Raw genomic sequence first — 27,824 nt, 5'->3', positions numbered from 1 at the left:
CACAAAAGTCTTTGTCAGCATGAACTAAAGTCATGCGTGACGGTATGAGCCATAACCATACATCCCCCCACAACTCCGAGAAAGGCACAACTTGAGGAGTTGAAAATAAAAGGCGCAACAATAAACATGCATCAATATGAATAGACCGCGCCAAGGACATAGTCTTTGTGCCAAAATGGAGGATTTTTGACACGGTTTGACATGCGGCCACCATCAGCGCTGGTTGATGGAGAAGTACACTGTAAACCTAAACGCGTGCATTTATGCACCAAAAAAACACACAATATTCGAATTTTTTTTTAGATGCCACATTGCGTGGTAGCGATGTATGTCATAATATTGTGTGGTCTGAAGTGGCGTGTCCGTACCTATCACCGCAGAGCTCTAAATTATGTACCTGAAATACCTCCACAGGCTCTGGAAAAATATTTTATTTTAAAAGAATCGGTTGTAAAATGTACGTTAAAAGTGCAAATTGCCGTTATAAATATGACAAGAAAAATTGAAAACAACAATTTTTTGACACTGTAAGACAGGATTTTATACAATAATAGCAGAGCTTCTTGGAGGTAAAGAACTTCAATATATAATTGAATAGTATGTTCATATTGAAATGAGCCCGAATATTTTCGGCTGACACTCGTCAGGGGTAATCGTCAGTAACTAGGAAAGAATTGGAAAGAACATTGTTTATCAACAAAATCGTATCACAAAATATGATGTCACCAGCATGAAATTTCGAGAGAGCGTTCAGTGCACTATTCCGATGCAGCTGGTACACGACCTCCTTCTGTTGACAGAGTTCCGGCTGGTGTATTTTGATAAGTGAACCACAGTATGCTAAAAACTCCAAGTCACTCGCTTAACGCCAACATAGAGATATACAACAACCCAATCGCAATAGTGGAAGTAAAGGGACTAATAGCAGCGGAAATCACATGTATACAATACACCAGCCTAAACTCTGTAAACAGGCTTTCGTGTTCCAGCTGGAAATAGTGCACTGAACGCTCTCTCTCTCGAAATTTCATGCTGATGACGTCATATTTTGTGATACGATTGTTGACATACAATGTCCTTTCCAAATCTCTACTAGATTTGCTGACGATTACCACTGACAAGTGTCGACCGAAAATATTCAGGTTCATTTCAATATGAATATACTATGTAACAGTAATAACAGTATAAAAGAACTGGATTCGGAACTAAAGCAAAGTGTATGAACAGTAATTTTGCCAATAAACATTGTTTCTCACGAATTGACTAGTTACATGATCAAATGATTGAATTGCCAAAAAAACATAGTAAACCAATTTTGGCTCAACAGTATGTCATTTTGGAAAAGCCTTAATGTACAGTGCCACTAAAAACGAAAAGTTTACAAATTGAATGCATAGCAAAAAGTCTAGCCACAAAAAAGACAAATTATTTTGCAAATGCAAAAAATAACAAAATCCACTATGTGCAGGTACTAAAAGAAAGCAGTACTCACAGCACAAGTACTCGGAGCAAGGGAGATTAATTAGCCTACATTTTTTTCAATCGATTGCTGGGCATTTAGATATTTTTTCCAAGAATTGACGGACTTGTTCAACTGAAATCCCGAATTTTTATCACCAACAAGGACACATTGAATGAATGGCATTATTTGAAAGACCTTGTGATAACTAAGATCTCATGAGTAGTAGCATGCTACGAGATCAATTATCATCTCAAGCGGTCTTCTTTGGTTTTCGGATCTGTGCTTGATGGTGATGCCATTGGTCGCCATCCACGATTGTTCATCTCCATTCTCATGACGTGCAATCAAAAGATGAGGAGTCAACTTTGAAGTCGGTAAATCGACTGTATGTGCCTGGAATTAAAACAATATGTTAGCTTTAAATTATTTTGCTAAATATTCACGTGCAAATCCAGAGCACATGACCAACTTCAGCTAGAAATGCTTACAGGGGACTTCTCATCAGGGATGTAATGACTCGAGTAATGACTTTCTCATGACTCGGGTCATTTTCTCAGAACACAAAAATGACTCGATTCGACACAATCTGTGTATTGACTCGACTTGAGTCATTACGCATGACTCGAACCAAGTCATATGACTCGAGACTCAGATGACCAAGATCGACATTTCATTGTAATTTCAAAGAATAGTAAAGTGACCACACTATTGAGATTTCGTCTATTGGTACTGGTACTTAAAATGAGATCAGAAACTGCTACAAATGAGGAAAATGAATATATTAACATGCGAACCATTCGATATCAACAACTGGGTTACCAAGACTTTAACTGGAAGCTGAGCCGTCGACACAATGACTTGGATTCGAGTCATAACACCATGAATCGGACTCGAACCTCTACTTGTTGATTTTGACTCGGACTTGACTCGAGTCAATCCTACAAAACGCGAGATCGAGTTGTGACTCGGAGCCTTGTGACTTGGTTACGACACTGCTTCTCATACTAAAGATTCAAGTGTAGTTGAATCGGCGAATAGTTTGAAGGGGCACTGCACTCTAAAAATCATGTCGTCTCAAATTGAAGGGCGAAACGAGAAATTTTTTTAGGCCGCAGCCATTCTCTTCAGAACGCCACCGTAAAGAAGCTGCAATTTATTGAATTTTCCACATCGGAATCATGCTCCAGCAGTCACGCAGAAATCGAACTTTATATCGTTGTCAGCCGATGTTATTATGAAAGAAATATGTCGTACACGCGAAGGTGATTTAGATACCGCGTTCAACGGAAGATGTTCAGTCAGGAGATTCATGTCAAAATCGGGCCTAGTGTATTCTATTTTTTGGGACATAGGGCGTGTACGACATGTTTCCTTCATAGCATCGGCTGACAACTATATAAAGTTCGATTTCTGCCTGACTGCTAGAGTATGATTCCCCTGTGGAAAATTCAATAAATTGCAGCTCCATTACGGTGGCGTCCTGAAGAAAATGGCTGCGGCCTGAAAAATTTTCCCGTTTCGCCCTTGAAGTTGAGATCACAATAGTTTTTAGAGTGCAGAGCACAGTTAACAAGCTTAGCTCCAAAGGGCAAATTGATTAAAAGTTGATATATTATTTGATTATAAATTGAAGCATTAATTGTGTTCAGATGCATAAATTTCTCTACATCATCAGAATTTTAAGGGGTAACAATGAACCTCGGACTTCGTTCGATCATAACTTGTTAGCTGCTCAATCTTAGAAGGGCACTGCGCTATAAAAATGTTGTGGTCTCAAATCAACTCGGTCGAAAAAAATTTGCCGTAGACAATTGTCTTCAGAAAGCCACCATAATGGTGCTGCAATTAAATTAGGGTTAACATACGATCTCCTTTAGGAGGATTTGTCCTCCTTTTTCAGGTTTTTGAAATTGTCGTCCTAGGACGCCCAAATGTCTTCCTTTTTGGTAACTTCAATGCTGTTAGTGTGAAAATCCTCCTTTCCCGATTCCAAAATATGATGAACATAAATTAAATGAATTTTGCATAAGACCCGTTACGCTCGAGCTTCCGCGTTTCTAGTGCGTTAACTTCGCCATCGCATATTTTCGCAACGGGTTAAGAATCGATGACGCGCAGCCACGTCAGTTGGTCTTAATACAAAATTTAGCAGCCCCATTACGTCGAGCGCAGTGTTTAGCAATTAGCATAGCATAATTTACCTTCGTTTTGGGACGGCTCAAGAATTTCGATCATATCTGAGGATTCTATTTTCTAGAACTTCTATGTAGATCTAAACTGAAGCAGATCCATACTAGACTGGTAGCAAATCTTACCTGACAAAGACACATCGCACTCAAACCATGGTTCGACTTTATTTTCTTGTCTATTCGAGAGCCTTCTGCAGTTCGAGCAGGATATGAATTTCATCGTCTTCAGTTCCCTGCGAACAATTAGAATCATAATAGACAGGTGAAGGACTAATAAGAACCATATTAGACAGGCGAGGAGCATTCCTGCAATTAAAAAGTTTCCATTCCAGCCATCACATTCCATTTCAGATAAAGGCAAGTTTGGGCATTAGCGCTGTACGCAAGTTGTGGAATTACTGATTAGATGCGCGCTATCTAGTTTGCTATCATCTGAAGGCTACTAATTCTTGTCTGCTTTAGACACTCGTATTCCCTCGGCGTCACTTGTCAGTGTTTTATTTGTTATTAATACTGCGCATTGTGCAGTACACGGGGTTGAATTACGTTGTCAAAAATTGATGCAACACGAGGTTCTCGATGGCGCAAATTCTTAATTTATTCGTTAGTTTAAACGACAACATTCTATGCTGATTTCGTTATTAGATGTACAAATTCGACCTCATCGTTAGAAACGTAGATTTCATCGCACGCTCTGAGAAACACCATCTCCTATCGCGATTTGACAAACAAATACAAATTCTACAAATTAAAGTGCATTATTTGCATCAATGAGGGCCGCAAGCCGCGTTTAAAATATTTCAGCAGGAAATCGCGTCGCGTAGCATTGTGCGATATGCGTGCACAGACGAATATCGCAAATGGGTTGCGGCCCCGCGAAACACCGATAATACGACTTGTTGAATTGCAACTGAATATTAGAGTCAGAATGGTCATTTCAAAAGATCGTTGTTTTGCGTTTCAAAAAGAGGGATTTCGACACCCCCTGGCTACGCGCCTGCCGCCACCCCATGCAAAAATAAAAGTCGGCGCCTATGACTGTACCACTGTTAATTATCAAACATAATACAAACCTCTTGATCAGTCTGCTCTCCAAAAACTTTATCAAGAGTGAGAAGCATTTCCATGTACTTCTCATGCATTTCTTCAACACATCTAGCAACAAGCAGTTGAAACTCATGTCTGATCTATTGGAAATAACAACGCATTAATCAGAGCTGTTAGTCATGAATATGCACATCACTTGAACAGGTTAGTTAGAGTGAGTAAATTCATCCATATTATTCATTTCAAAATACATAGTTATGCACTAACTTATCTTGATACGAACATAATTAGATTTTCTTAATTTAATCATCACAATAATTGAATTATTTTTAGCATATGGTATCACGAAATCTCATTAATCTAATTCTAACCCAATTAGTTGAATGTTTCCATATTCTTTCAATTCTGATCATATTCATAATTCTTCTGAAAATGCCTAATTGACTATGGTATTTAGTAGTGAGCTAACAAAATGATCAGTCTCGTGCAACATCACGTACGACTTTTCAGCTATGGTGCACATGCGTTAACCAATCTCATGCTCGTTCCTATGAACTAAGCTTGAATTTGGCTAGATTCTTTTGTCATTCATAATTTCTGTCAATTTTCAAGTTTTCGCGAATTGAGTAATTCTAATTGTAATCTAATTTGGAAAAAACTGCGCTTTAATTCTAATCTAATTCAATTTGGAAGAGCTGAAAATCTACTAGTTGTCCAAGGCTGGTACAGTGTACACTGTACACATGTTGTATAATAGGAAAATAGTGTATATTAATGCAACAGGAAGATACATAGGCAATATAATTGGTTAATTTGCCGAAGCACACAAACAATTTTATTTTACTGATTTTTGAAGTTATGACTGCAAATTGAAGTCATCTGTAAGGAATGAAAGAACTTACCAGTCTAATATCTTGCAACATTGGAAACCTCTTCAAAATTTCAGCAACGCCACCAAATTCTAGCACCTTCAACTGATTACGTCTGTCGTGATGAGTGTACTTCATGAGAGTGATGACATTCAGCCAATTGGCGCCAGGTGTATTGTACTCTGTTTCGAACTGCACCAACTGCATCTTCAATTGTTATATTAGGGTGACCTTTCGAATAATATGAAACTTATAAATGATAAAAAATAAAATAACAATCATCCCAATCACCTGATGAGCCTGGACACAAAGCATGCGCTCTCCATGAAGATGTACCAGATGCCTTTGTCTTTTGTCTGAGATTCCTCAACTTTTGCGACAGCTTTTTTGAGAAGTAATACTGAAAAGCATTTGATCATGAATGCACTTCAATACATGTACGGGAATTCGAAACAAGCTATGAAGTTAATCGGTAACACTCTAGCCTCGGCCTACAAAGGAAGCGGCATGCACACACAAATAAAATAAATTACATATATCCACAGTGTCCCCTTTCTAACCTACATGAATAATGCCAAATACCTCCGTTGATGTTCTACTAGATTCGACTCGACTCGATCATTTCCTCGAAGATTCCGATCCGTTAGCTCGAAGCTAAAACCCGTCCACGAACTCCGGACCGTCAAAAATCCAGTTTCTATATGCGCAAATGAATTTATTGAATTCACGGGACTGTGATGGAAATATGCATATTGAAACTGATATTATACGAGAAAAACAAATTGTTTTTAACATAAATACCCGCTTGAACCTTTCTCTATAGGAAATGATCATGAATTCTAGGAAAAAGGTAATGCAGAGGCGTCCAGGTCCGCTAATCTAATTGACGAACCTACGGGGCTCGTTCACTTTCGGACCAAAAATCAATTTTCTCCATTAGGATGTAGTAGAATTGGTCCTCAAGTGAACGAGCCCCGTCCCGGTCCGTATTGGGGCGCGTGTAGTCGCGTTTGTCGCGGGCGGACAGGGGTATCGGCGGTTGTTTTTTCGGTTGTTGTATTTCTGCGTATTCGGGTCGGATTCCGTCGCATATTTTGTTTGTGATTTTTTGCCGAGAACATATTAAAAAATTAATAAAAATGTTCGTGGTATCAGAGGATTTACTCAGATATCTACACCATCGAATGTTTACATTCGATATAGAAGCACTGTTGGAGCTCAAAAACTACCCATGCTTTCCAAATGAAAACCTGATTTTCAGTGCTGACATAAATGTATCACCGGCCCATCTGCATCCAGAGGCCTGCCCTTCTCTTTTCAAAGCCTGAATCTGATCCTTGTTGAAAAAACCTTCCTATCCTTCTCCATCTGTTCCTTGTTATCCGAGCTTACATCCAAGTTCCAAAACGATCATAAATTGTGCAATTCCGCTATTAATCACATTTGGGTATCTTGTTTGGTTTTCATTGTGTATTTGTATCGTCAAAATGCTACAATTAATTTCACAATGATTTCGCATTACCAGCGATTTCAACAGCGCAATTTCTTCGTCTTTCTCCCTGAATTTCTTTGCACTGTATTCCGTGGCACACAAGACCTAAACAGGTGATAAGGGCGGCGACTCTATAAACTTTTAATCATAATAATAACGCGCAATTTCTTCATCTTTCTCCTGACACCGGCCTTGTAGCTGCAAATTGTAAGATGGGTGACTTTATATCGTATTGGGTGGTCTATGCTGTTACAGTATGTATGCGGCAAGTTTCTATTGGCCATATTGAATCTTACTAGCTCCATCTCCTGCTTCAACAGGATACAATTCTCACAAGAAGCCTTTAGGTTGAGATTCTAAATATATCGCCATATGTAGGCCTACAATTCGTTGATGCAGCCCAGAAATGCATTTTGCTGTGGTAGTCCGGGGTGATCTGAAATAAAAACGACCAGCAGACAACGAAAATACATAAATTCACCTTGGTTTCTATGTCCAATATACCAGTTGCGGGCGTAATCCCATAAATATCACTGCCAATATGAACGAAAACTACAGCCTCACACATAGGTTCAGGCTGTTTTTGTGGTCTTTTGAGACCAAAATGGATGCCGCAACGTAACAGTGGCATGACGCAACAATGACCTCGCACTTCTTGCCCTTCTACATTCTTTGGGCGTAACCATACCGTATACTTTTTCGCTCTTCATTTTCGCCTTTGGTGGGAGGGATTCGAGCCCCGGCGCGGCGTGGCGGCGAGGCAAGCACAGTGCTTATACCCATTAGGCCACGACGCCCTCGAGAGCGGGAGACGATACGCGGCAATTCGAATTCGCACGCTCGCGTCATCCGCTGGAGGTCTCTCGCATAATCCCGCGGTTCCCGCCGTCCGCGAGCGGGCTCGTAGTTTGGGGCCGGGCGAACACAATGGCACGGGCACTCAAAAATGAACAGAGTAACAATTTAAAGATTCTAATCGTGTAGTGATACATGATTTCTTAGCGTACTGAAATTAGACGATCCTGTCGAAGTTACATTATGGCATCCTCTGTTGGGGGGCTGCCAGTAAAACTGCACTCAAGCCACTGCAGAAACTACAGCATAAAGTGCTCCGAATCATAGCTAGGGCCCCAAAGGGGCCTGGCTGCCCATCCAATAAGTCGCTGCTGAAGAGATTCGGCGTCCTAAACATAGAAGATATGCGGAAACTAGAAATCGCCAAGTTTATGTATCAGTTTCACTGCGGTCGTTGCCCCGAATATTTCAATGACTTCTTTACCTCTGAATCAAAAGCGCGCACAAGTACAACACACGCGCGTCCACGTCGTCCAAATATCATATGATCGACCGAAAAGATCATCGCTCCATCAAATATGCCGGACCTGATGTGTGGAATAGTATCCCGCCGGCCATCCGACAGTCGACGAGCACGTCCACATTCAAGTCGAAATACAAGCAATTACTACTAAATAAATACAGTCCATCCTCAAGATTACCGGACCACGATTGACCTATCGATCTCGCTTCCCATGACATGCCGCCCTATTTCTTGTCGCATTCTTCTTCTATACTTTCTTCTTTACTTTCATTCAGTGTGCATGCCTCCTCTTTACATCGCCTAGGCCAGGGTGGGTGTCAGATTCCATAGACTACTCCTTGTCGCTTCGACATCTTCCTGTCTTTTCATTGTATCGCATTTTTGTGGTGTATTGAACTGATAAAATTGCTAATAAACCAATGATGATGTCGCTAAGAGTTAATTTATAGTTTCGAAGTAATTTCCCAACGCGTTGCGGCATACGAAGCGGGGTGCGTCATTGTATATGAGATATCTGTGAAGTCGTGGTCGAGCCGCGGCAACAGTGACAATGGATGCGCAATAGGACTGTTGAAAAATAACCTTTATTTCTGAATCTTGCTGGTTACGTGATTAAATCGATAAAACGACGTACACCAGATTCGAATTCATTCTAACCAATATTCGCGGATTTAGTACAGCATGAAAATTTTGAATTCCAAGCATTTTGAATTCCAAGCCGTAGAAGTGGAGTGATTTCAATTTTTCTTTGATAAATATTTGATAATTCCGGGATTATCCTTGATCGGTGGATCATCCCAGAATTATCATCAAAAATGCGCAATTAAACGGGTACGCTCGAAAAATATACCTGTCCTGTCGCAATTACATTTAATCCGATGCGAAACTGACATTTTATTCGCTGTGGCCACTCTACATGTATAATTTGTATACATTTCAACTTTCCACGCCGTTCTCATTGATAATCGAACACTCGACACGACTCGAAGCCCAATACACATTGTCGTCTACTTATGACCCGTCGTTTCTAAAAGCTTATCGCTCTTTCAATTTAGAGTCCCAATTTCCAGCGCGGCGCTCGACGCTCAGGCTATCGCTCTCCCCCGTGGCGAGCGAGGGCCGATCATCAATGGGCTTTTGCCGCGTTGTAGTACTGGTTGGCGACGTGGCAGAACCGGGCTGCGGTCATCGCCTGACAGGTCTGAACTGCCCCTCAGACGAGCGCGGGTCAGATGGGGCTGCGGGTCTTGCTAGCTCCGCGAAACGCGGCTTTAGGAAGTAGAGGTGTTAATTTTGCACAGCTCGATCGAGCCGCCCCGCCGTCGAAAACCGGTCGTTTACGCAGCCGTCTCGCGCGGATCCGGAGCTTGCGCGCCGGTCAGCGCGCGAACACGTTCCGCCCCGCGAACCGATTCGGACCGGTCGGCCACTTCCGGGGTCGGCGCCACGGCCCGGGTCACGACGAACACTAGCACAGAAAGCCGTGCCCCGACCGGCGTCGGCCGTCGCCGAGAGCTTCATCGTTTCGTTCGCGTCTGCTCGTTCGGCAGTCGTTGGTTATATACGTACACTACAAAAAAAATTAGACAAATTGGTCTCAAAATTAGACAAATTTGGTCTCAAATTTAAGAAATGAGGATGATTTGGTCTCATTTTACCACCCACTCACCATAAATGCTATTTTCGACTCAGACAACCATATATATATTGATCTGAATAGTACATGTGAGTAGTAAGTGGCATGTACCTTGATAACTATATCTAGTGAATACCTTGTAAACTTAGTACAGGATCATCTCAACACTGCAATTTCTGGTCTCTCTCATCCTTCCCCTCCTCCGCTCAGACCCCTAACACTGAAAAGGATGCCCCTGAGGCACTGCTACTATTTTCGATCAATTTCTGGCTTACTTTTGAGACATAAAGTACTTGGTAAGACTAATTGGTCTTTAAGACTTATTGGTCTTTAAGACTTTTTTTTTGTAAAAAATCGATTTGAGACATTGAGACCAAATTTGTCTTATTTTTTTTTGTAGTGCACTACAAAAAAAAATAAGACAAATTTGGTCTCAATGTCTCAAATCGATTTTTTACAAAAAAAAAGTCTTAAAGACCAATTAGTCTTACCAAGTACTTTATGTCTCAAAAGTAAGCCAGAAATTGATCGAAAATAGTAGCAGTGCCTCGGGGGCATCCTTTTCAGTGTTAGGGGTCTGAGCGGAGGAGGGGAAGGATGAGAGAGACCAGAAATTGCAGTGTTGAGATGATCCTGTACTAAGTTTACAAGGTATTCACTAGATATAGTTATCAAGGTACATGCCACTTACTACTCACATGTACTATTCAGATCAATATATATATGGTTGTCTGAGTCGAAAATAGCATTTATGGTGAGTGGGTGGTAAAATGAGACCAAATCATCCTCATTTCTTAAATTTGAGACCAAATTTGTCTAATTTTGAGACCAATTTGTCTAATTTTTTTTTGTAGTGCAAAATATATTGAATTCGGAGAGGATTCGGGCAGTAGGTTATAGTCAAGAGAGGACGGTGCTTCATACAGCAAAACAAGTACAGTGTCTTCATATTTTTGTGTCTCCTTTTACAATGGCTATACAGAGATCTTCATATTTTGAATACACTATGCCACAGATCCTGCATGACATGATAACACTCGGATGTTGTCTGTGACAATAAATGTGTAGACAGCAAATCGATAGTTCCGATAAAAGGGCACAAACCAAACTTTCCATCAGACATTCTACCAAACCATATCAACTATCAAGTAATTGAAACAGGTTAAGTGCAAAGAAAGATGTATACATAACTTCATCTGCAAATGAGGTTTCATCACTAGATCTATTATGATATCTTCAGATAAAATAATTAAACAGCATTAGCTCCCATTTTCATGGTCTGCTCTTATGGCGCATCAAGCTGCTAGATCGAAAATAGGTAATCTATATCTACTCATACCGCTGGTGCTGTATGTGAAACTCGATAACATGAACATAACATTAGTTACAGATGATGTTGAAAATTTACATAAACGAATTACCTTGCAGTAAATCAATGTGCTCCCTCCTCATTCCGTTTTGAACTAAAAACATCTCCATTTCTTCGCTATATGCTATTTAGATTCACGTAACAAAGACCGACAGATTCACGGTATATCTCACTCACACTGGTCCTGCGTGGTAACGATCGATTGTCTCAGGATTGCGTCATCCAATCACGTGACTCAGTAAGTCATGCGTACAGAGACAGAGTGAATTTTTTATTTCATCAATGATAAAATACAAAGGGTACTACTAATAACTGAATCATTGCTATACTATAGAATGTAAACGTGGAATGGCAGCGACCGATTTTGCAGCTTCGTTCCGCTTCGCTGAAGCTTTACTCAGACTAATTTTACGGCAGCTGTAGAATTTCTGGCAATCCAAAAGTTGTCTTCCAGAGCTCAGAATTTACTGAATCCGGTCTTGAACGAAAGCTACTGTCGCACTGATTTCGAAAATATGAATCAAAATATGGTGAAGCACCGTACTGAAATGAAAAACCACCCTCAACATCTAAAATCTGCATTGTTCAGAACAATCGGATGACCGCAAAACAATGACCATAACAATCACCCATTGCGGCTCTTCGATTGTTCGGACAATGCCGATAATTCAGACTTGGAGGGCGAATTCTAAGCGGTTCAGTGCCTGATCATATATTTATTTACATTTTCAAAATCAGTGCGACAGTAGCTTTCGATCAAGACCAGATTCAGTAAATTCTGGGCTCTGGAAGACAACTTTTGGATTGCCAGAAATCCTACAGTAGCTGCCGTAAAATAAGTCTGAGTAAAGCTTCAGCGAAGCGGAACGAAGCTGCAAAATCGGTCGCTGCCATTCCACGTTTACATTCTATAGCTATACTGTTGCTCGATGGCAATGACAGCGGTACCGGATACAAGTAAAATGTCCAGCGTCGGGGTGTTTCATACATATTTGTATTATAAATTTCTTCAGTCAGTTCGGTAGGGAAATAATATGATCACCTTATTATTTTATCGCAATCTCTTGGTATGTTGATCTGATATTTTGTTTGTAATAAACTGAAATGAGAAACAAGCGATTAACTATAAGGATTAGTTAACGTGACTATCGTAGGTATGTAAAGTCAGATCAGAGCAAACCTCAAGACAGCGAGTCGTCAGAGCGAGATAGTGAAATGGTTATGAGTCCAGCTTCTCGAGCGGCAGGTCGTGGGTTCGATCCCCGGCCGGGTCATACCAAAGACTCGAAAATTGGTATCCGCAGCTATATCCTGCTAGGCGCTCAGCAATCACGGATAGCATGGAGGAGAAAAAAACGGGGGTGCAGACTAGATGGCCTCATGGGGCCGTATCGCAACTCCGTCGTCAAAGCATCTCGATGGTGCAGGCGAAAAAGAATATCATATCTCTCAGGTATTGGTACAGCACGCGACCATAATATCTGATCACAAACCTATTTGCTTGAAGCCCCGGTACCACCGTCGGTTACAACCTTGGTTATTTATAACTGTAATAATATTGTTAATTAAACACTGCGGCCTGAAGAAAAATCTATAGCTATAAGGACATACCGATTAAATCACATTTGGCGAGGCTTTTCGACGTGTATCAATATTACCGCGCTTTAGGCTGCCTGGGATGATATATCACGTCAATAGTAACTTCGTGAAGTTTCAGAGTGAAGATTGGCCAGCGACCTCTCAAACTCCCTCTCAATTGATATCCGGTACGAATGTTTGACACCGCAGGAAATTCGTCCGGAATGACTTTACTGATATGCATGTGAGCTTATAGACACATCATATGAGCATTAACCCACATCTTATGACATTACCTGATGATGTGTGGACGTCCACACAACATGGCGGATTCTCGATGTCAGATCTCAGCCGATAATATGTGTCAGCCAAATATTGTATATACCTATGCACAATGTTGTGTCTCATTCAACGCTGTGAATTTACAGTGTACCAGGAGAGTCATCATCCACGCACGCATCGTCAACATCATCCACAGGCTGGTTGCAATCTTTTTCCTCGTGTGCGTCATTGAGAATCCTCTGCGCGGGATTCGCACCATCAACATGCGGTGACTCAGGTGTCGGCACGGGTAATAAAGTTTCCGTACCATGCTGCTTTTCAGTATATCGACAGAATGGCTGTACTTTACGAAGGTACTTTCTGTTTCGCAAAGTCAATCTCCCGGACCCATCAATCTTAACAAGATACTGGTCATTGCCGTTACACTGAACAATCATACCGGTCTTGTCCCATCGAAGAGGGAAACGTCCATGTTGATTTTGTACACGACATATGTCCCCCACTTCAAGGGGTGCCAGATTATGAGTGCGCGGCCGCAAAGATTCGAGCTGCTTAGCGAACCTGGTACGTAACGTACGTTCTCTTGTTTGCCAAAGCTTTGTCCACATCGGTCTTACGATATGTCCGTTGAAGACTGAACCAACTTTCTTGAATGGCAGAGCGTCTTTCAAAGGTCTTCCAAAAACGATTTGAGCTGGAGACAGGCCATTGTCTGGATCAGGACAGTTTCTGAACTGTAACACGGCTCGTACAAATGAGTCGGTTCGGAGCTCACCATCCTGTGATATATTTCCAGTGATAAGTCGTTTAATTGACTTGACCGCAATTTCAGCCCGGCCATTTGACCGAGCATTGTATGCAGAAGACAGTCTGTGACGAACACCCCATCGACGTAGGAAATCTTGCGTACTATGAGCGGTGAATTCAGGTCCGCCATCGCTGCTCAGTTCTTCTACAACGCCGAATGTCATGAAGTAGTTCCGTAAAGCATCTTGCAGTCCCAGTGCACCAGACATTTGAGTGCCAGGCTTGATATGAAAGATTTCAGGCCAATTGCTGAAACGATCGATGGCTACGAGATACTGGTGACCTGCAACAGTGCAGTAATCTGCGGCAATAGCCTGAAAGGGGTATGTCGGTACGTAAGGATCACAAGGGGGCAAATGCGGCTGGCTCGGTGCGGACCTGCTACACGCATCACATTGTGCCCGCGTTCTTGCAATGCAAGCCGACATACCGGGCCAGAAAACAGTAGCTTGAGCTCTCTGTGACATGGCACTGATACCTTGGTGAGCAGAATGAAGGGTGTCACATATTGGTTTCCTCAGAATTGAAGGTATAACAACTCGATCATCATACATGACGACATCATCAACAATAGAAAGCTTACCACGATAGCGCCAATATGCTTGGACCTGAAACGGCAACTGTTCCGATCCGTGTGAGAATCCTGAGACGATGTATTCCTTCAGCTTACTGAGAGTGTCATCGCATAGGGTAGCTTTTCGCACATCCTCCCATGAAATGACTTTAATGGCGTTCAGGGATGCCCTTGTAGCTGCAATAATAGACGTCTCTAGTTGGTTGTTTTCATCGTGACCTGCCGCCACACAATCGACTGGGTCCAGGGAGGACCAGTGAGTCGTGTCCAGTGATGCGGGGTGCCTCGAGAACGCATCCGATGCCGGTATGGATTTACCTGGAACATGAAAAATACGAAAGCGCCAGGACATTGTACGCTGCTTCAGGCGGAATATTCTAGTGTTTGTAATATCGTCCAACGATTTGTCCCCGAAGATTTTGATCAGCGGTTTGTGATCGGTAGCAATAACAAGGTCATCACAGCCAAGGGTAAAGAACTTGGTGTCCTCCAGTGACCATGCCACAGCAAGGGCTTCACCTTCAATCGGAGCGTATCGTCTTTCTGAATCACGTAAGAATCGGGAACCTGCCAGAGTAATTTTCCAGCCATTGGGACAGCAATCAGGCGTCGTAGATTCGCACTCGCAGTATTTTTGACGCAGCCAGTACCCAATGCCTGTTTTCGACCAGTCGGGATTCAAGCAAGTTTTTCGCTTCGGGTCAAAAATGCGCACCCCATTTTGGATTGCTCGAATAATCTCAGCTTTTGATTCTGCAAACGCCTTATCGAGTTCATTGGTCCACGTGAAAGAAGATTTCGGGCTAAGTAAGCTCTTGAAAGGTGCCATCATGTCGGTAAGTTTGCCATAATGGGAGACTTGGTTCACAAGTCCAAACCACGACCGTATGTCTGACAGCTTCTGTGGCCTTGGGAAACAGGCGATGGATTCCAAATATTTTGGAAGTGGACGTACGTCGTCTGCCGTAATCTCGAATCCTGCAAATTCAATATGCTTACATGCAAATTGAAATTTTGAAGGGTTAAGAATGATGCCATTGCGTCCCATCAGTTCGAGATAATGAATCATTCTCCACCAATGTTCAGACAGACTGTCATCCCATAACACTGTGTCGTCGACGCACTTTGTCTTTCTAGGCACATCATATAGACTTAGTAAATTTCTCGCGCCCTCCTAAGAGCCTCCCACGCCCCCCAGATTGAGAACCACTGCTCTATAAGCTGAAGGATATTGCGCGAAAATTGGTAGGGACCAAATGCATTCTGTGGACCCAGTTCTACCCTTACAAATCAAGGAAAGGCTGGTGTGTGCTCGCTTCTAGCGAAGCGCATATAGAAAGTATCAACAGCGCCACGCGTCTCTGGAGCCCTACGCAACTAGCGGGCTAAGGCAATCGATATCATAATAATCTGACACAGTGCTTTTCAACCTTTTTGAGCGCCATTCGCACTTTTTTTTGAAAAATAATTTCATTCGCACCAGTCAGAACAAATTTAGCACACGAAAAGAAAATGAAGAAACTTATCACTTTTGTATTTGAAGAGCTTCTTAGAGGTACAGAGCTTCATTATTTTGCATTCAGCGTATCGTATTATTGACTAATCAAGCACTAAAATCACTCCAGTAGAAAAATCATAGATATCGAACTCCCGTTGTTCTCAAGAAGCTCGTTGCATTTTCCGGGGGTATCGTGCAGTGTTTCCTTGGAAGCTTGAAAGGCGAACCCAAGAACAATATTCACTCGCAACAATATCACTTTGCCACTAAATCCACATGTTACGTCATAGCGCTGTGAATGCGTTTGTCCTCCTTTTTCAGGTTTTTGAAAATGTCCTCCGAGGACGCCTAAATGTCCTCCTTCTTGAGATTTTGTCCTCTTTTTTAGGAATGTTGGTCAAATTTATAGCAAAATTCGACTGAAATGCCGTAAATCAGCACCGAAGTGACGCTCCGGAGGGTATTTCGGGAGCTGAGCGAACGTTGACTTTTTTAAAAATTTTAATCAACCGACTACGAAGTACGAAGTGGTTAAAATTTACCAATTTTTCAGGATTTTCCCCCGGTATTCTGTGTTTGAAAATTTTGAAATAGTGTCCTCCTTTCCCGATTCCAAAATATGGTAACCCTAATGTTAGACGATTGGATGGTACGGCGGGCGTTAAAATCAGGAATGCATTGCTATACAAACCCACACAATCCGAGTAATTGATGACTGTTGTTTATGGATAAGCTTAGGCTTCATTCACTTCTTATCTATGCAGTACACAAATCAAGATATCTTTCAATAACCACGTTCGGCATCCTTGTGTTGTCAAAGTCAACACTTTCACCTTCTTGAATAATTATTAGTCACATAAGATTCATGATTAACACACAGTTATATCGGCCCGGGTAGCCAACTGCGGGATGGCTCTTAGCTATCTTAGCTATCTTAGGTCAATCGTACAATATTGGAAAACTGACTGAAATAATGTCAAATTATCTTTACTATCCCACATATCCTTATACATAAAGAGTAATAAGGTTCAACAGTCTAATTAAGATTAAATTAGGCTGCATAAGGAATATCGTAAGACATACGGCTTGGTGGATTTGATTTTGCTCTGCAGAGGGAGCTCACTGCTCAAGCTAAACCGGTAGATTTCGGAGTATTACAAAGTTTGTAGTACAAAGGCGGTACGAACACGAACTAGGCAAACTTTTCCTATGGATCAGCAAGCTTAGTGGAATCACCAATATGTTATATATAGGCATATGCCTTTACGATCTAGACTTGGCCTGAGATCATCAGTCCAAGAACAGGAAGCGTAAATTGCGGAGTACGCATTACAAACATGCCATTGCACTGGTCAGTAGTTAAACTGGCCGGTGACTTGATAATTCGATGTCATGCAAGATAAATATTCATTGGACGTAAGACGCTAATGTGCCTACACTAATTTTAGTTACAACAGCCTCTAATCCTTGGTTATAGGTACACTAGTAAACAACACTTGTTATAGATCTGATGTGCTAATTGTTATAGTTAAAGAAACGCTAAATTCTGCTGTTAACCAACATGAATGTGTGCCAAAATTCCAATATTTTGCATTCAAATATGCCAAATGTCAACACTGGGATTACGTACATTCCTAAAATAATGTCCGTATACGTTATACAATATCCAATTATTCATACACGGTGGATGCTTCCGAGCAAGTGAGCAACTAGAACTACCGATTGAACTCCTTTTTTCCACGCAGTGACGTATCCTCTCGCGCGGAAATATTATCTCAAACTTTACATTATACAGTTATACACGCATCGGGAGCTTTCCTCACTTGTGAACTAGAAAAGCCTAGCTACCAACAAGTTTTTAGAATTGCTTCCAAAGGACAAAATTTACTCGCTCACTCTACTTAATATCGTGTTTATTTGAATTATCAGAAAAAGTGAGAAACATGGTCAATTTTCATTCGCACTCATCCGGACTTTTCATTCGCACCATTCGCACCACGCTTGCCGTTCGCACTCATCCGGATTTTTCATTCGCACCATTCGCACCACGCTCATCATTCGCACTGAATTTTTTTTCATTCGCACTAGTGCGAACCGTCACACAGGTTGAAAAGCACTGCTGACATATTCAATGTAGACTATTTAGACGTAGCCTAAATATCTCTATCAGTTGCAGGATAATGCGCGAAAATTGGTAGGGACCAAATACATTCTGTGGACCCAGTTCTACCCTTACAAGTCAAGGATAGGCCGATAAGGTGTGCTCGCTTGTACCGAAGCGCATAGAAAAAGTATCAACAGCGCAGCGTTTCTCTGCGACGCGATTGTACAATGTACATTGCTATTGCCGCGACGTCAGCTGATCCCACTCTCGCCGCTCGGCCGCATCCTTGCTCTTGAGCTACTCTCTGGTTTCGCCAGACAGCATTGTTGCGTCACACGGCCAATCTACTCAACAATGAATAATTTGGGGCTGATTGTGGGGGTTCCAGGGCCATGAGTGGAATAAAAGTTATATTTTAGCAAGCAGTACAGCGTCAGCTTTCGATTGATACCCGATTCATCAAATTTAATGCACGGCAAGCCGGTCAAAAATGACCGTCAAATTGCCTGTAGCCAAATGGAAATTGTGACGTGATACAATTTCATTGAACCGTGAGATTTGCTTGTGTCGACACCATATAGGACACTATGGTTAAACACAGGGTAAAATTCGACCGAGATACCATAAAATAGCACTGAACTAACGCTCAGGCAGGTATTTTGGGAGCTGAGCTAAAGTTGACTTTTTTTTTTAGTCAACCACCTGATAAAGTGAAGGAAAAAACAGTATTTTGGGCGTTGAGTGAGAAAGTTGACCATATTTTAGTCAACCGATCACGAAGTGGAAAAAATTAATTTACCATTTTCAGGATTTTCCACCGGTATTCTAAGTTTGAAAATTTTTAAAAAGTGTCCTCCTTTCCCGATTCCAAAATATGGTAACCCTACAAATATTGAACATCGATTACATGACGGACTTTGATACTGACATAGTAAGCTGTATGTGGGATCTAAATGAGCGGAAAATGGAGGGTATAAGCGGAAGATATACGAAGCAGTGGAAACAGCGGAAAAGTCATATATCCTAGTTTGAGGTGAATATGGAGGAAGATTGACCATCGATTGCATTGCGGACTTTGATACTGACATAATATGCTGACTGTGGAATCTAAATAGGCGGAAAACGGAGGGTACCGGTCGTAGCGGGATATATTTTTTAACCGCGGAAACAGTGTAAAAGTTAACCATACGAGTTTGAGGCGAAATTGGCCTAAGATTGAACGTCGATTACATGATGGACTTTGATATACTGACATAATATGCTGGCTGTGGAATCTAAATAAACGGAAAACGGAGGGTAGCGGGAGATATTCGAAGCAGCGGGAAAGTCAAATATCCTAGTTTGAGGTGAATATGACGGGAGATTGACCATCGATTACATAGAATTACCATACGTCCTTTTGAATCCGCAGTGAGAAGAATTCCATGTTCATAAAACACGTCGGCTGCACGACGTCGTCATCAACTTATTCGAAAGCAGGCGAGTTAATCCTATCCCGTCTCTGCAACATTTTTTTCATATTGTTTCATATAATAGATCAAGTGAGAATGTTTGTTTTGAATGTCAATCATAGAATCCCGCAGGTTTTACGCAAAGTTATTATTAGGCCTATAATTGTAATGACTTCTTACCCCCCCCCCTAATTTCAATGTGCCCTATTTTATTTACGCACCTCGCGGCTTCAGAAAGGGGTATATAGGCTACTCGTCATTATTTTTCCTACTGAAGCTTGTAAGACAGTGCATGAAGTCACAGCATGGAAATTGGCTATGTTGATTGAATTTTACGTAGCCTACTTGGATGCAAATGATCGTTCAAATGATGCGACGCTGGGGCTGGTGACATGAAGATGTGACGTCGAAGAGAATACTAGATTAATATGGAATTCTAGAAACGATCGATATTTTGTCGGTAGTTGGAAAAGGATTTTAATCTTTATAGAGAAATGGCGCAAAGGGTCCATTTTTCTTTTAATGTTTGTCTCGAGAATTTGTACCAGGGTTGTATAATGACTCGAATCACAATTGACTCGAGTCATTTTGTAATATGAAAATGACTCGACTCGATCCCCATCTTGCGTGCAGGACAAGATGGCTGGTTATAGAGATGCGCGCAGCGATCGCAAATTCAGCCGCACAGAACCCGCGAGTATGATTTTTCTCGCTCATCGCATGGTAGGCGTCAGAGCGTCCGAAGTTCATATTCTGTTCCAGCTTTTGTTGCAGCAATCCAAACCTCGTCGGATTCCTCTTCAGATTGTTCGCTGTCGGAGAGGGCTCTCCTTGCCCGAGTCAGGATGTGTTTGATCAATTCGCTCTTCCGCAGCAGTGTGTCCTTGCAAATATTCGGATCTGTTAATGATGGTCGGTGCACCACAACGGAGGTTGTCTTTTTTATTGCGACAGGCGCTGATTGCTATAATTAGGATGATTCGTTCTGTCGATTAGCCGAATTCTAGTAAAACGCGACCTACATTTACATGAAGCTTGTCGACGTTACCATACGTTAGTTGTAGCCTATTTGATCTTCGACTTTGCACCTTCAGTTTTCCTTATTTGAGCATCATGTCAAGCAAAGGAATAAAGGACGCACCCGCGGTCTCCGAAGTTGGGCAGTCCTTGAAGGGTATGAATTGTAGCGAAGAAAATATGAAAGAGCAGGTAACGTCGTGAGTCCCGGCGTTTATGGTGTACGATATAGTAGGCTATGCATATGTAGAATATAGGCCTATTTCAACTTGATCTCATACAGACTATGAGAAAGTCAATCATATACCCTGTCCCAAGCACATTTTTTAATTCCGCTTCTCAAGTAGCATCAAGGATTGTATACGCTTATCTAGAGACACGCATCAAACACTCCGAAAGCTGCAATACCGGAAAAGAAAATGTTTAATTTTAAAAGTTTTCGAATAGTAGTAGGCTACCTGTGTCGAATAAAAAAAAGAGGTCGCCAGACTCCTGAACGGCCCGCGTTAGAACGACACGTCTGTGGTGTTGACTAAGAAAAGCATACGTTCGCCGCATCGAGGTCGAGTTTTTAATGGCATTTTAATACTTTTTCGAGAAGAAGGCAAATTCATTAAAAAGAGGACATTTGGGCGCCCTCCGAGGACACTTTCAATTTATTGAAAAGGTCAAAAACTCTAAAGAGGACATATCGTAACCCTACTCTTTCGCACTGTCACAATAATGCGGAGTCTTATACTTGTTAGAATTGCACCAAATTTGGTATTCAGCGTTTTTTAGGGTAACCTGACAATTTAATCACTGAATAATGGCTGGAATAAAAAAAGTTATTTTTGAACAGCCCTATGCTTCACTCGTCTTTTTCATTACTAAACTGATAGCCTGATTCCGACTGCAGGTGGCAGAACGCAAAATCAGGGACGATGAACGTAAGGAGTCTCGGAATGGGCAAACAAGTTCAAAAAGCAGTCAGTGTTGATCAATTTATCTGCTATACTATCTTGATAACCAGTGTTATTGTACAGTAACAGGCAAGAAGCAGTCACAATCAAGCGAACGGAAGCCAACAGTTTCTCCACAAATATCAAGTTCGACTCGAGCAGGAAATCCGCTTCAGAGAAGTTTGGGTTTCGTAAGGTGTAAGATCATATCGGAGTTGGAAACGAAACTGATTTAGTACGTGCCCGGACACTCATTTATTCCGGCAAATTCGTGTCTCTATTCTATTGCGCAGTTATCCACCAACGAATTCAACCTTGTTATCGCCAAAAGCAACGATCGCAGTTCCACAAACTGAGCAACAAAATCGAACAGCGGAAACAGCTGCAGCAAAAAGGGCGCATGAAGGCGGCAGAGCGAATTCTGTTGCACAAAGTGGAGCTGCAACTGCAGGTATAATTTATCACTTGGTTTTTACTCTGCAGAAATGAGCGTGTAAAATGGTTTCAAATCCAAATCGTGTTTGAATTCAACTGCGAATGCACAACTCGCTCCGTGTCATATCCATATTAGCGCGGACACGGTCAACGAATTTTCTAGTCCGACTCCAATCCTGTTTTATAAATATGTTAACCGGCTCCATACTCTATACTAAACCATAGCTTGTTTTTCAAATGTCGCACGAAAACTGGAAATTCCACGTTCAAGACCAAATCTTCAATTCTTTTTTTTCAAATCTCTGCCCGTGTCTAGTACTCTACACTGCCACGAGTAATGAATACAATAATATGTAACCGAATTCTGTCGTGTACCATATTATAGATAAGTAACCTACGCAGGTTTGTTATCTATAACCAATATAACCAATTAACCATATTCCATAGACTACTCCTTGTCGCTTCGACATCTTCCTGTCTTTTCGCATTTTTTGTGGTGTATTGAACTGATAAAATTGCTAATAAACCAATGATGATGATGATGATGATGATATTCGTTTTTTAGCTCAGCTCTTTTCTGTGAATAATTCTGTGTTTTCATTGCACAACGACAGTGTTTCACCTAGTCATCATTTGTTTTGTTTAGTTGGGCTCTAGAATTATTATACTTTCTTTCTCTCGAGTCGACTGCATTATGTAAGTGTAGTCCGACAACTTCACTGCACCATTTTGATACGGTAAGTCTTGCATGTGCAGAAAATTTACTCTAATAGAATACTATTAAACGGTAGAATTACTTTGGCCTTTGACAACTATACACATGCGCGTTTGATGCAACAAAAGCAAACATGTGTATGGCCCTGTATGGATTTGGTGTCCTGTGCTCACACTGTTTTTATTTTTGAATTATTTAAATCATCGCTGCTCACATGTTATATCAGGAAAAACGTACGGAAATTCCACTAGGGTATATGGCCCAGGCCCCGGAGTGGATAAGGTGGCTAAGCCGCTCTCAATTTTCTGTTGAATTACTTACTTATTCTATGCATAAAACCTTTCTGTCATGCGCAATTTATTGCCGAAAACAAGCACTGTTTCCAGTCTGGTTTATGAATGTTGAGATGTTAAAGAGTTTAATCTAGGAGTACGGTCTCCGGTGTTAGAGATCGACTTGCCTCTTGCTCTGTGGCCCTCTATAGCCTTTGTAACATTCTTGCGTCATCTCTTGTTGAACTGCAATGCCCTTGCCTATATGCCACATGAAACCAGCCTGATTGGATATATTAGCCTCGCCCTCCAGCGTATTTTGCATCATCTTGGATGCTGCCTACATTATCAAACAACCGAGTCCTATATGGACTCGGTGGCTCGTGCACACCAAAGATTCTACTGACTACACGCAGGTGTGACGCTGAAAATCGTCTTGGTACACCAAACCCGGAACAGAGTTGCATTATATTCAAACATCTGCCCTTCTACCATTGATCTCAGATTTTTTGCTGAAAAACGTTGGGTTTAAGTGCGTTTGTGTTGTGTTTGCTTAGTGAGATTGGTCAGTAGTCGGCAAACCCCCAACCCGTATCGTATGGAAATTGGTGTCCCTTGCTCGCGTAATTCCCTGTGATCTCCTTGCTTACTTCAACTTGCTTACTTCAACTTCAATTGCTCAAAATGTACTGAGATACCATCCACAACCTGAGCCATACCCTATATTCTGCTAACACTTTAAGCTAAACTATAGCCCTAACCTGTGGTCAGCAAAATATGTGTGGAAATAGCGGGCGAATCTTTTTTTTCAAAGACGGCGGCCACTATTCTACTTAAGTAGCATTATGCAACTATCTTGACTTGAGACCCATTTCATTGCACTTTGTGATAATGCTGTGGGATGATCTTGACTTCACAGGCATGTCATTTCCACTAACCTGTATACAGCTTTATTGTATGAAATTTTTAATTTTCGTTGATTAATCAACTCCTAGTGCTTGGAAAATCATCTCTCATTGTTCAACTCGATTCATTACGGTAGATACTCGATTAAGATTCTAGTAGGCTACTCTAATCGCTGTCCCTAACAAGCTGTAACTTATCATTGCCAACTGTAGGATAATATAGTGATATAATATAAGTATTCGACATTTCAACTATTCACTGCTGCTTTCAACAATAGGAATGTCTTTGCCAGTCGATCCTGCCATAACATTCATGGGCGTTGACATGGACAGACCATTGAACAAGTCTCATGCTATTGAGAGAGAGGCTGAGCAAGAATTGCAACTGGAAAATTTTGATAAGGCTGACCAAAAGTACGTCCTTGCTGCGGAGATGATGAAGGAAGCGTTGGCGGAATTGTCTGGAACTAAACTCGTCAGACCGTTGCAGGCACAGCTCGATAAACTCGTCGAAATGAGGACGGTAGTAGCGATAAAGCGGAAAGAAGCTTCCCGTAGAGCCAAGCACGAGGAATCAGAATCTAGCTCAAGTCAACTCAATGAAAATACTGAGCAAAGTATGAATTCGCCAAAACACAGCCCACAATCAACAAAGACTCCACATGATACGTTAAGTGTTCTAGCAAATTTGGAGGCACCGAAATCTACTGACCACGGTCCAGTATCAACAACGTGGCAGCTATTACCAGAAGAATTGACGACTATGGTTGACGACAGAGAAATGGACTCTCTTTTACAATTCTTAAACCAACCCGTAGATCTACTGTCGTCGAAATACGGAACAAAAAGGCCTAAAAGTCAAGACGAAGTTATCGAACAGTTCACGACGCGGTTGAATTTGTTGCAGAAAACTGCCGTAGTGTTAATCCAAGCGTTGGAAGATAAGGAGAATGAAAATACGACTCTTAAAAATCAACTTGACGAGATGCGATTTGAGAATATAGAATTGCACGAACGTGTAGAGCTGTACGAACAAAGTCGGCGTTACGCCGGAATAGAGAAAGAAGTCCCTGTCGACGTAGTGGGGTCGATGCTAAGCGATCAGCCAGACAGTTCAGAGAGAAAAGTCCCTGTCGAAATGATGGCGTCGATGCTCATCGATCAGCCTGAAAGCTATTTCGAATTCAACGCGGAAAATATGGAAGCTGAAATACGCGAAGCTTCGAGAGATGTAAACCTTTCACCTGTCTCTTCAGACTGTAAATCACAAGGCTCCGGGTTAGAACAGCGCCGAAGGATGGATTCTGTGCAATACGAAGACTTGGACACAAGTAACGAAGTGCTGGACACTTCCAATTCGTCGTCGGCGCAATCGCGAATGGCCAGTCTTGCCGGGTTACCACCTTTGTCGCCTGTGCACTTTGAAATAGATGAGGGTGACGATATTTTATCTTGACGTAATTTGTTGCTGACTGTATTTTAATGAATTTGTGATTTTTCGATGCGTATTGCAATGTTTTGATTTAAAAGTACAACGCGAGTTGAGATTTTAGTGAATGACCAATCAATCGTGAGTTGCGAGGGTTTATATTGACAATATGATAGCTTGCAGTATTTGATCTGAAGCGATAGGCCAAGATATCATTGTCACTTGGGTTAATCCCAAATGATGGTTGCTACGATCCAGTGGGTTGTAACCAAGTCGCAAGGCTCCGAGTCACAAGTCAATCTCACTTTTATAGTTTCGACTCGAGTCATTTTCAATTCACCGCCGAGTCAAGTCCGAGTCCAATTAAGCTAGTAGAGGATCGAGTCAGTGTTTTGACTCGAGTCCGCGTCCAAATCATTTTGTTCACTGTTCAGCTTTCAGTTCAATCCGGTTAACTTAAACCCACTTTATTCAACTCTGCTAGAGTGATATCGAATGGTTCTGGTTATATAGTATTTTCCGTAGTCTAACCAGTTTTGACCCTCTCTATCAGGACTGAGAGACGAAATACCGATAATGTGATAACTTTACGATTCTTCGAAGTTACAATGAAATGTCTGTCTTGGTCGACCTATTCTTGAGTCATATGACTTGGTTCGAGTCGTGCACAATGACTCGAGTACAAGTCGAGTCAATACAAAAATTGACTCGAGTTGAGTCACTTTATCCATTTGAAAAAATGACTTGTCGAGTCATTACAACCTTGACGATCCAATTCGTCCGACTAGTTGGGTATGTTGCTGATTATATCGGTCATTTAGGTAGGCTATATCAGTTGTCATTTCAACCGCCAAGAAAGGAATTACTAGCAGATAATGTCGGGCAAGAATGTTTGGTTACGATTCCTTAAATCATGTACGAGTGTCATGATACCATCGCTGGTAACCTTGTTAGTATATATTTGGAGTAAGGCAATGGTTGTCTGCTGTCAATTTCGATTGTAATTTCCAACCCACTTTCATGGTGAATATTGACCTGGAAACATTGCAGTACCGCACCAATATTTGAGTATCAAGTATTTGCTTGAACCCCGCATTAACGCCATAGGTCATCATATCCGCAAAAAATATGTTTTGCCGTGTGTGCCGAGATCGAAAAATATCCTTGCACAACGCACAGAGGCGGTAAATAGCTCAGAACTCCTGTGGAGTTGCATCTTGCGTCTGCCGGCATTGTCAAGCAGCTTTTATTTTAGACCGCGGGTAGGCCATTATTGAAGCATGTTCTGAAATGTGGAGTAGTTCTTACATAGATTTTTCTGCCGTTTTTATAAGTGTTTTGGACGAAACTGGTGAACAACATGAGAGAGATCAGATCTATTCTCGACGCAATTACGAGGAAGATGCGATACAAGCTTTAGATAGGTTTATCAAGTCTGCTCCATGATTTTGTTCTCCATGCTTTCCCGGATGCTGAGCCCCGATACCACTCTGCGCGTCTCTGGTCTGACGCGGCCAGGAATTGAACCCACGACCTACCGATCAACACCAGGATTGCACTATCTCGCTCGGTATCCTAATCTTGGATTATACTTTTCATTAAAAGACTACTCCAAGTCGTTACGCACCATCCTCTATCTGTATCACAATCTTAAGGTGTATTGAATTGATAAAAATTTTAATAAAATGATAATAACACCAGTAGCGATCTCCGTTATTCTGTCTAAATTAGAACCTGTCAACGAACTGATTCTGAGCTACCTGTTATTGACCCAGATTTATTTTCAAGCAAACTTTTCTGCAGCATCGTCTTAAAACCGAATGGACTTACTTTTTGCGACCAGAGATCATCATCATCATTGGTTTATTAGCAATTTATCAGTTCAATACACCACAAAAATGCGATGCAATGAAAATATTGGAAGGTGTCGAAGCGACTTGGAGTAGTCTATGGAATCAGACACCCACCTTGGCCTAGGCCAGGGGTTCTCAAAGGGTGGGCCACAAGAGCATTTGAGGTGGGCCACAAAGCTATTTGGAAAATTTTAGAAATAATGTAAGTTTATTAACATTTGTTGTGTTAATCGCTAGAAAATAAATTCATATTAGTTGATTATACGTAGGCTACATAAAGCTTTTCATCGGACTCTGATGAGACGTAGTGGTACGTATGGATGAGTCAGCATTTCAAGTCGAAAATGGGAGGCTGAAACGGCGGCTTTTTCCACCAGCTATGACTACCTATGGCTAACAGCAACTAAAATAATTTCGCGTATAATACCTGGAAGGTTATGCTGAAGTAACCAAGTATTCCGGCAGGGTCATAATGTCGTATGCCGTTGAAAGGGGTGTGCAATAAACTCGGAATGAAATGTAATTGATGTATAGATTTACTGTACTTCGGCAGGTCGTTGAAGTTGTAAGTTGAATGATGG

The 27,824-nt window shown here is 41.6% G+C and overlaps 2 protein-coding genes and 1 long non-coding RNA gene across 5 annotated transcripts in view; 1 reads left to right on the top strand and 2 right to left on the bottom strand.

Annotated features, from left to right (window-relative positions):
* The window catches only part of LOC145447775 (uncharacterized), a 244,252-nt gene that overhangs the window by 57,021 nt on the left and 159,407 nt on the right, over positions 1–27,824 (bottom strand). The window lies entirely within an intron of this gene.
* LOC145449137 (uncharacterized) lies at positions 415–11,597 on the bottom strand. The gene is made up of 6 exons (XM_080327603.1): positions 11,435–11,597; positions 5,859–5,967; positions 5,601–5,798; positions 4,725–4,838; positions 3,778–3,884; positions 415–1,855 (listed from the first exon to the last, which is right to left on the bottom strand). Exons 3-5 carry the CDS (start codon positions 5,772–5,774, stop codon positions 3,828–3,830), a joined length of 345 nt encoding a protein of 114 aa, XP_080183729.1. The 5' UTR covers positions 5,775–5,798; positions 5,859–5,967; positions 11,435–11,597; the 3' UTR covers positions 415–1,855; positions 3,778–3,827.
* LOC145448563 (uncharacterized) lies at positions 20,702–25,513 on the top strand. Of its 3 annotated transcripts, none has more exons than XM_080326978.1 (5): positions 20,702–20,885; positions 21,592–21,661; positions 21,725–21,869; positions 21,928–22,085; positions 24,240–25,513. In XM_080326978.1, the coding sequence occupies exons 1-5, from the start codon at positions 20,790–20,792 to the stop codon at positions 25,415–25,417; spliced, it is 1,647 nt and encodes a 548-aa protein (XP_080183104.1). In that variant the 5' UTR covers positions 20,702–20,789; the 3' UTR covers positions 25,418–25,513. The 3 variants fall into 3 exon arrangements, with proteins under 3 accessions (XP_080183104.1, XP_080183105.1, XP_080183102.1); XM_080326979.1 differs by having other exon boundaries at positions 21,719–21,869; positions 24,255–25,513; XM_080326976.1 differs by having other exon boundaries at positions 21,719–21,869.

The sequence above is a fragment of the Botryllus schlosseri genome, chromosome 10 (genome assembly GCF_051294905.1).
Source record: "Botryllus schlosseri isolate E-star chromosome 10, Bs_hap1, whole genome shotgun sequence".
NCBI classification, from domain to species: domain Eukaryota; kingdom Metazoa; phylum Chordata; class Ascidiacea; order Stolidobranchia; family Styelidae; genus Botryllus; species Botryllus schlosseri.
The sequence above is the reverse complement of the archived record's forward strand: the minus strand, read 5'-3'. Positions and strand labels throughout refer to the sequence as shown.

Bases quoted from the DNA above. Each gene is read 5' to 3' on its own strand.
- LOC145448563 (XM_080326976.1), top strand. From the start codon at position 20,790: ATGTCAAGCAAAGGAATAAAGGACGCACCCGCGGTCTCCGAAGTTGGG. The intron at 21,662-21,718 runs GTCAGTGTTGAT...GTTATTGTACAG, and splicing joins GCAAACAAGTTCAAAAAGCA to TAACAGGCAAGAAGCAGTCA. The intron at 21,870-21,927 runs GTACGTGCCCGG...TCTATTGCGCAG, and splicing joins TTGGAAACGAAACTGATTTA to TTATCCACCAACGAATTCAA.
- LOC145449137 (XM_080327603.1), bottom strand. From the start codon at position 5,774: ATGCAGTTGGTGCAGTTCGAAACAGAGTACAATACACCTGGCGCCAAT. The intron at 4,839-5,600 runs GTAAGTTCTTTC...TATTTCCAATAG, and splicing joins TGTTGCAAGATATTAGACTG to ATCAGACATGAGTTTCAACT. The intron at 3,885-4,724 runs GTTTGTATTATG...AATTGTTCGCAG, and splicing joins GAGAGCAGACTGATCAAGAG to GGAACTGAAGACGATGAAAT.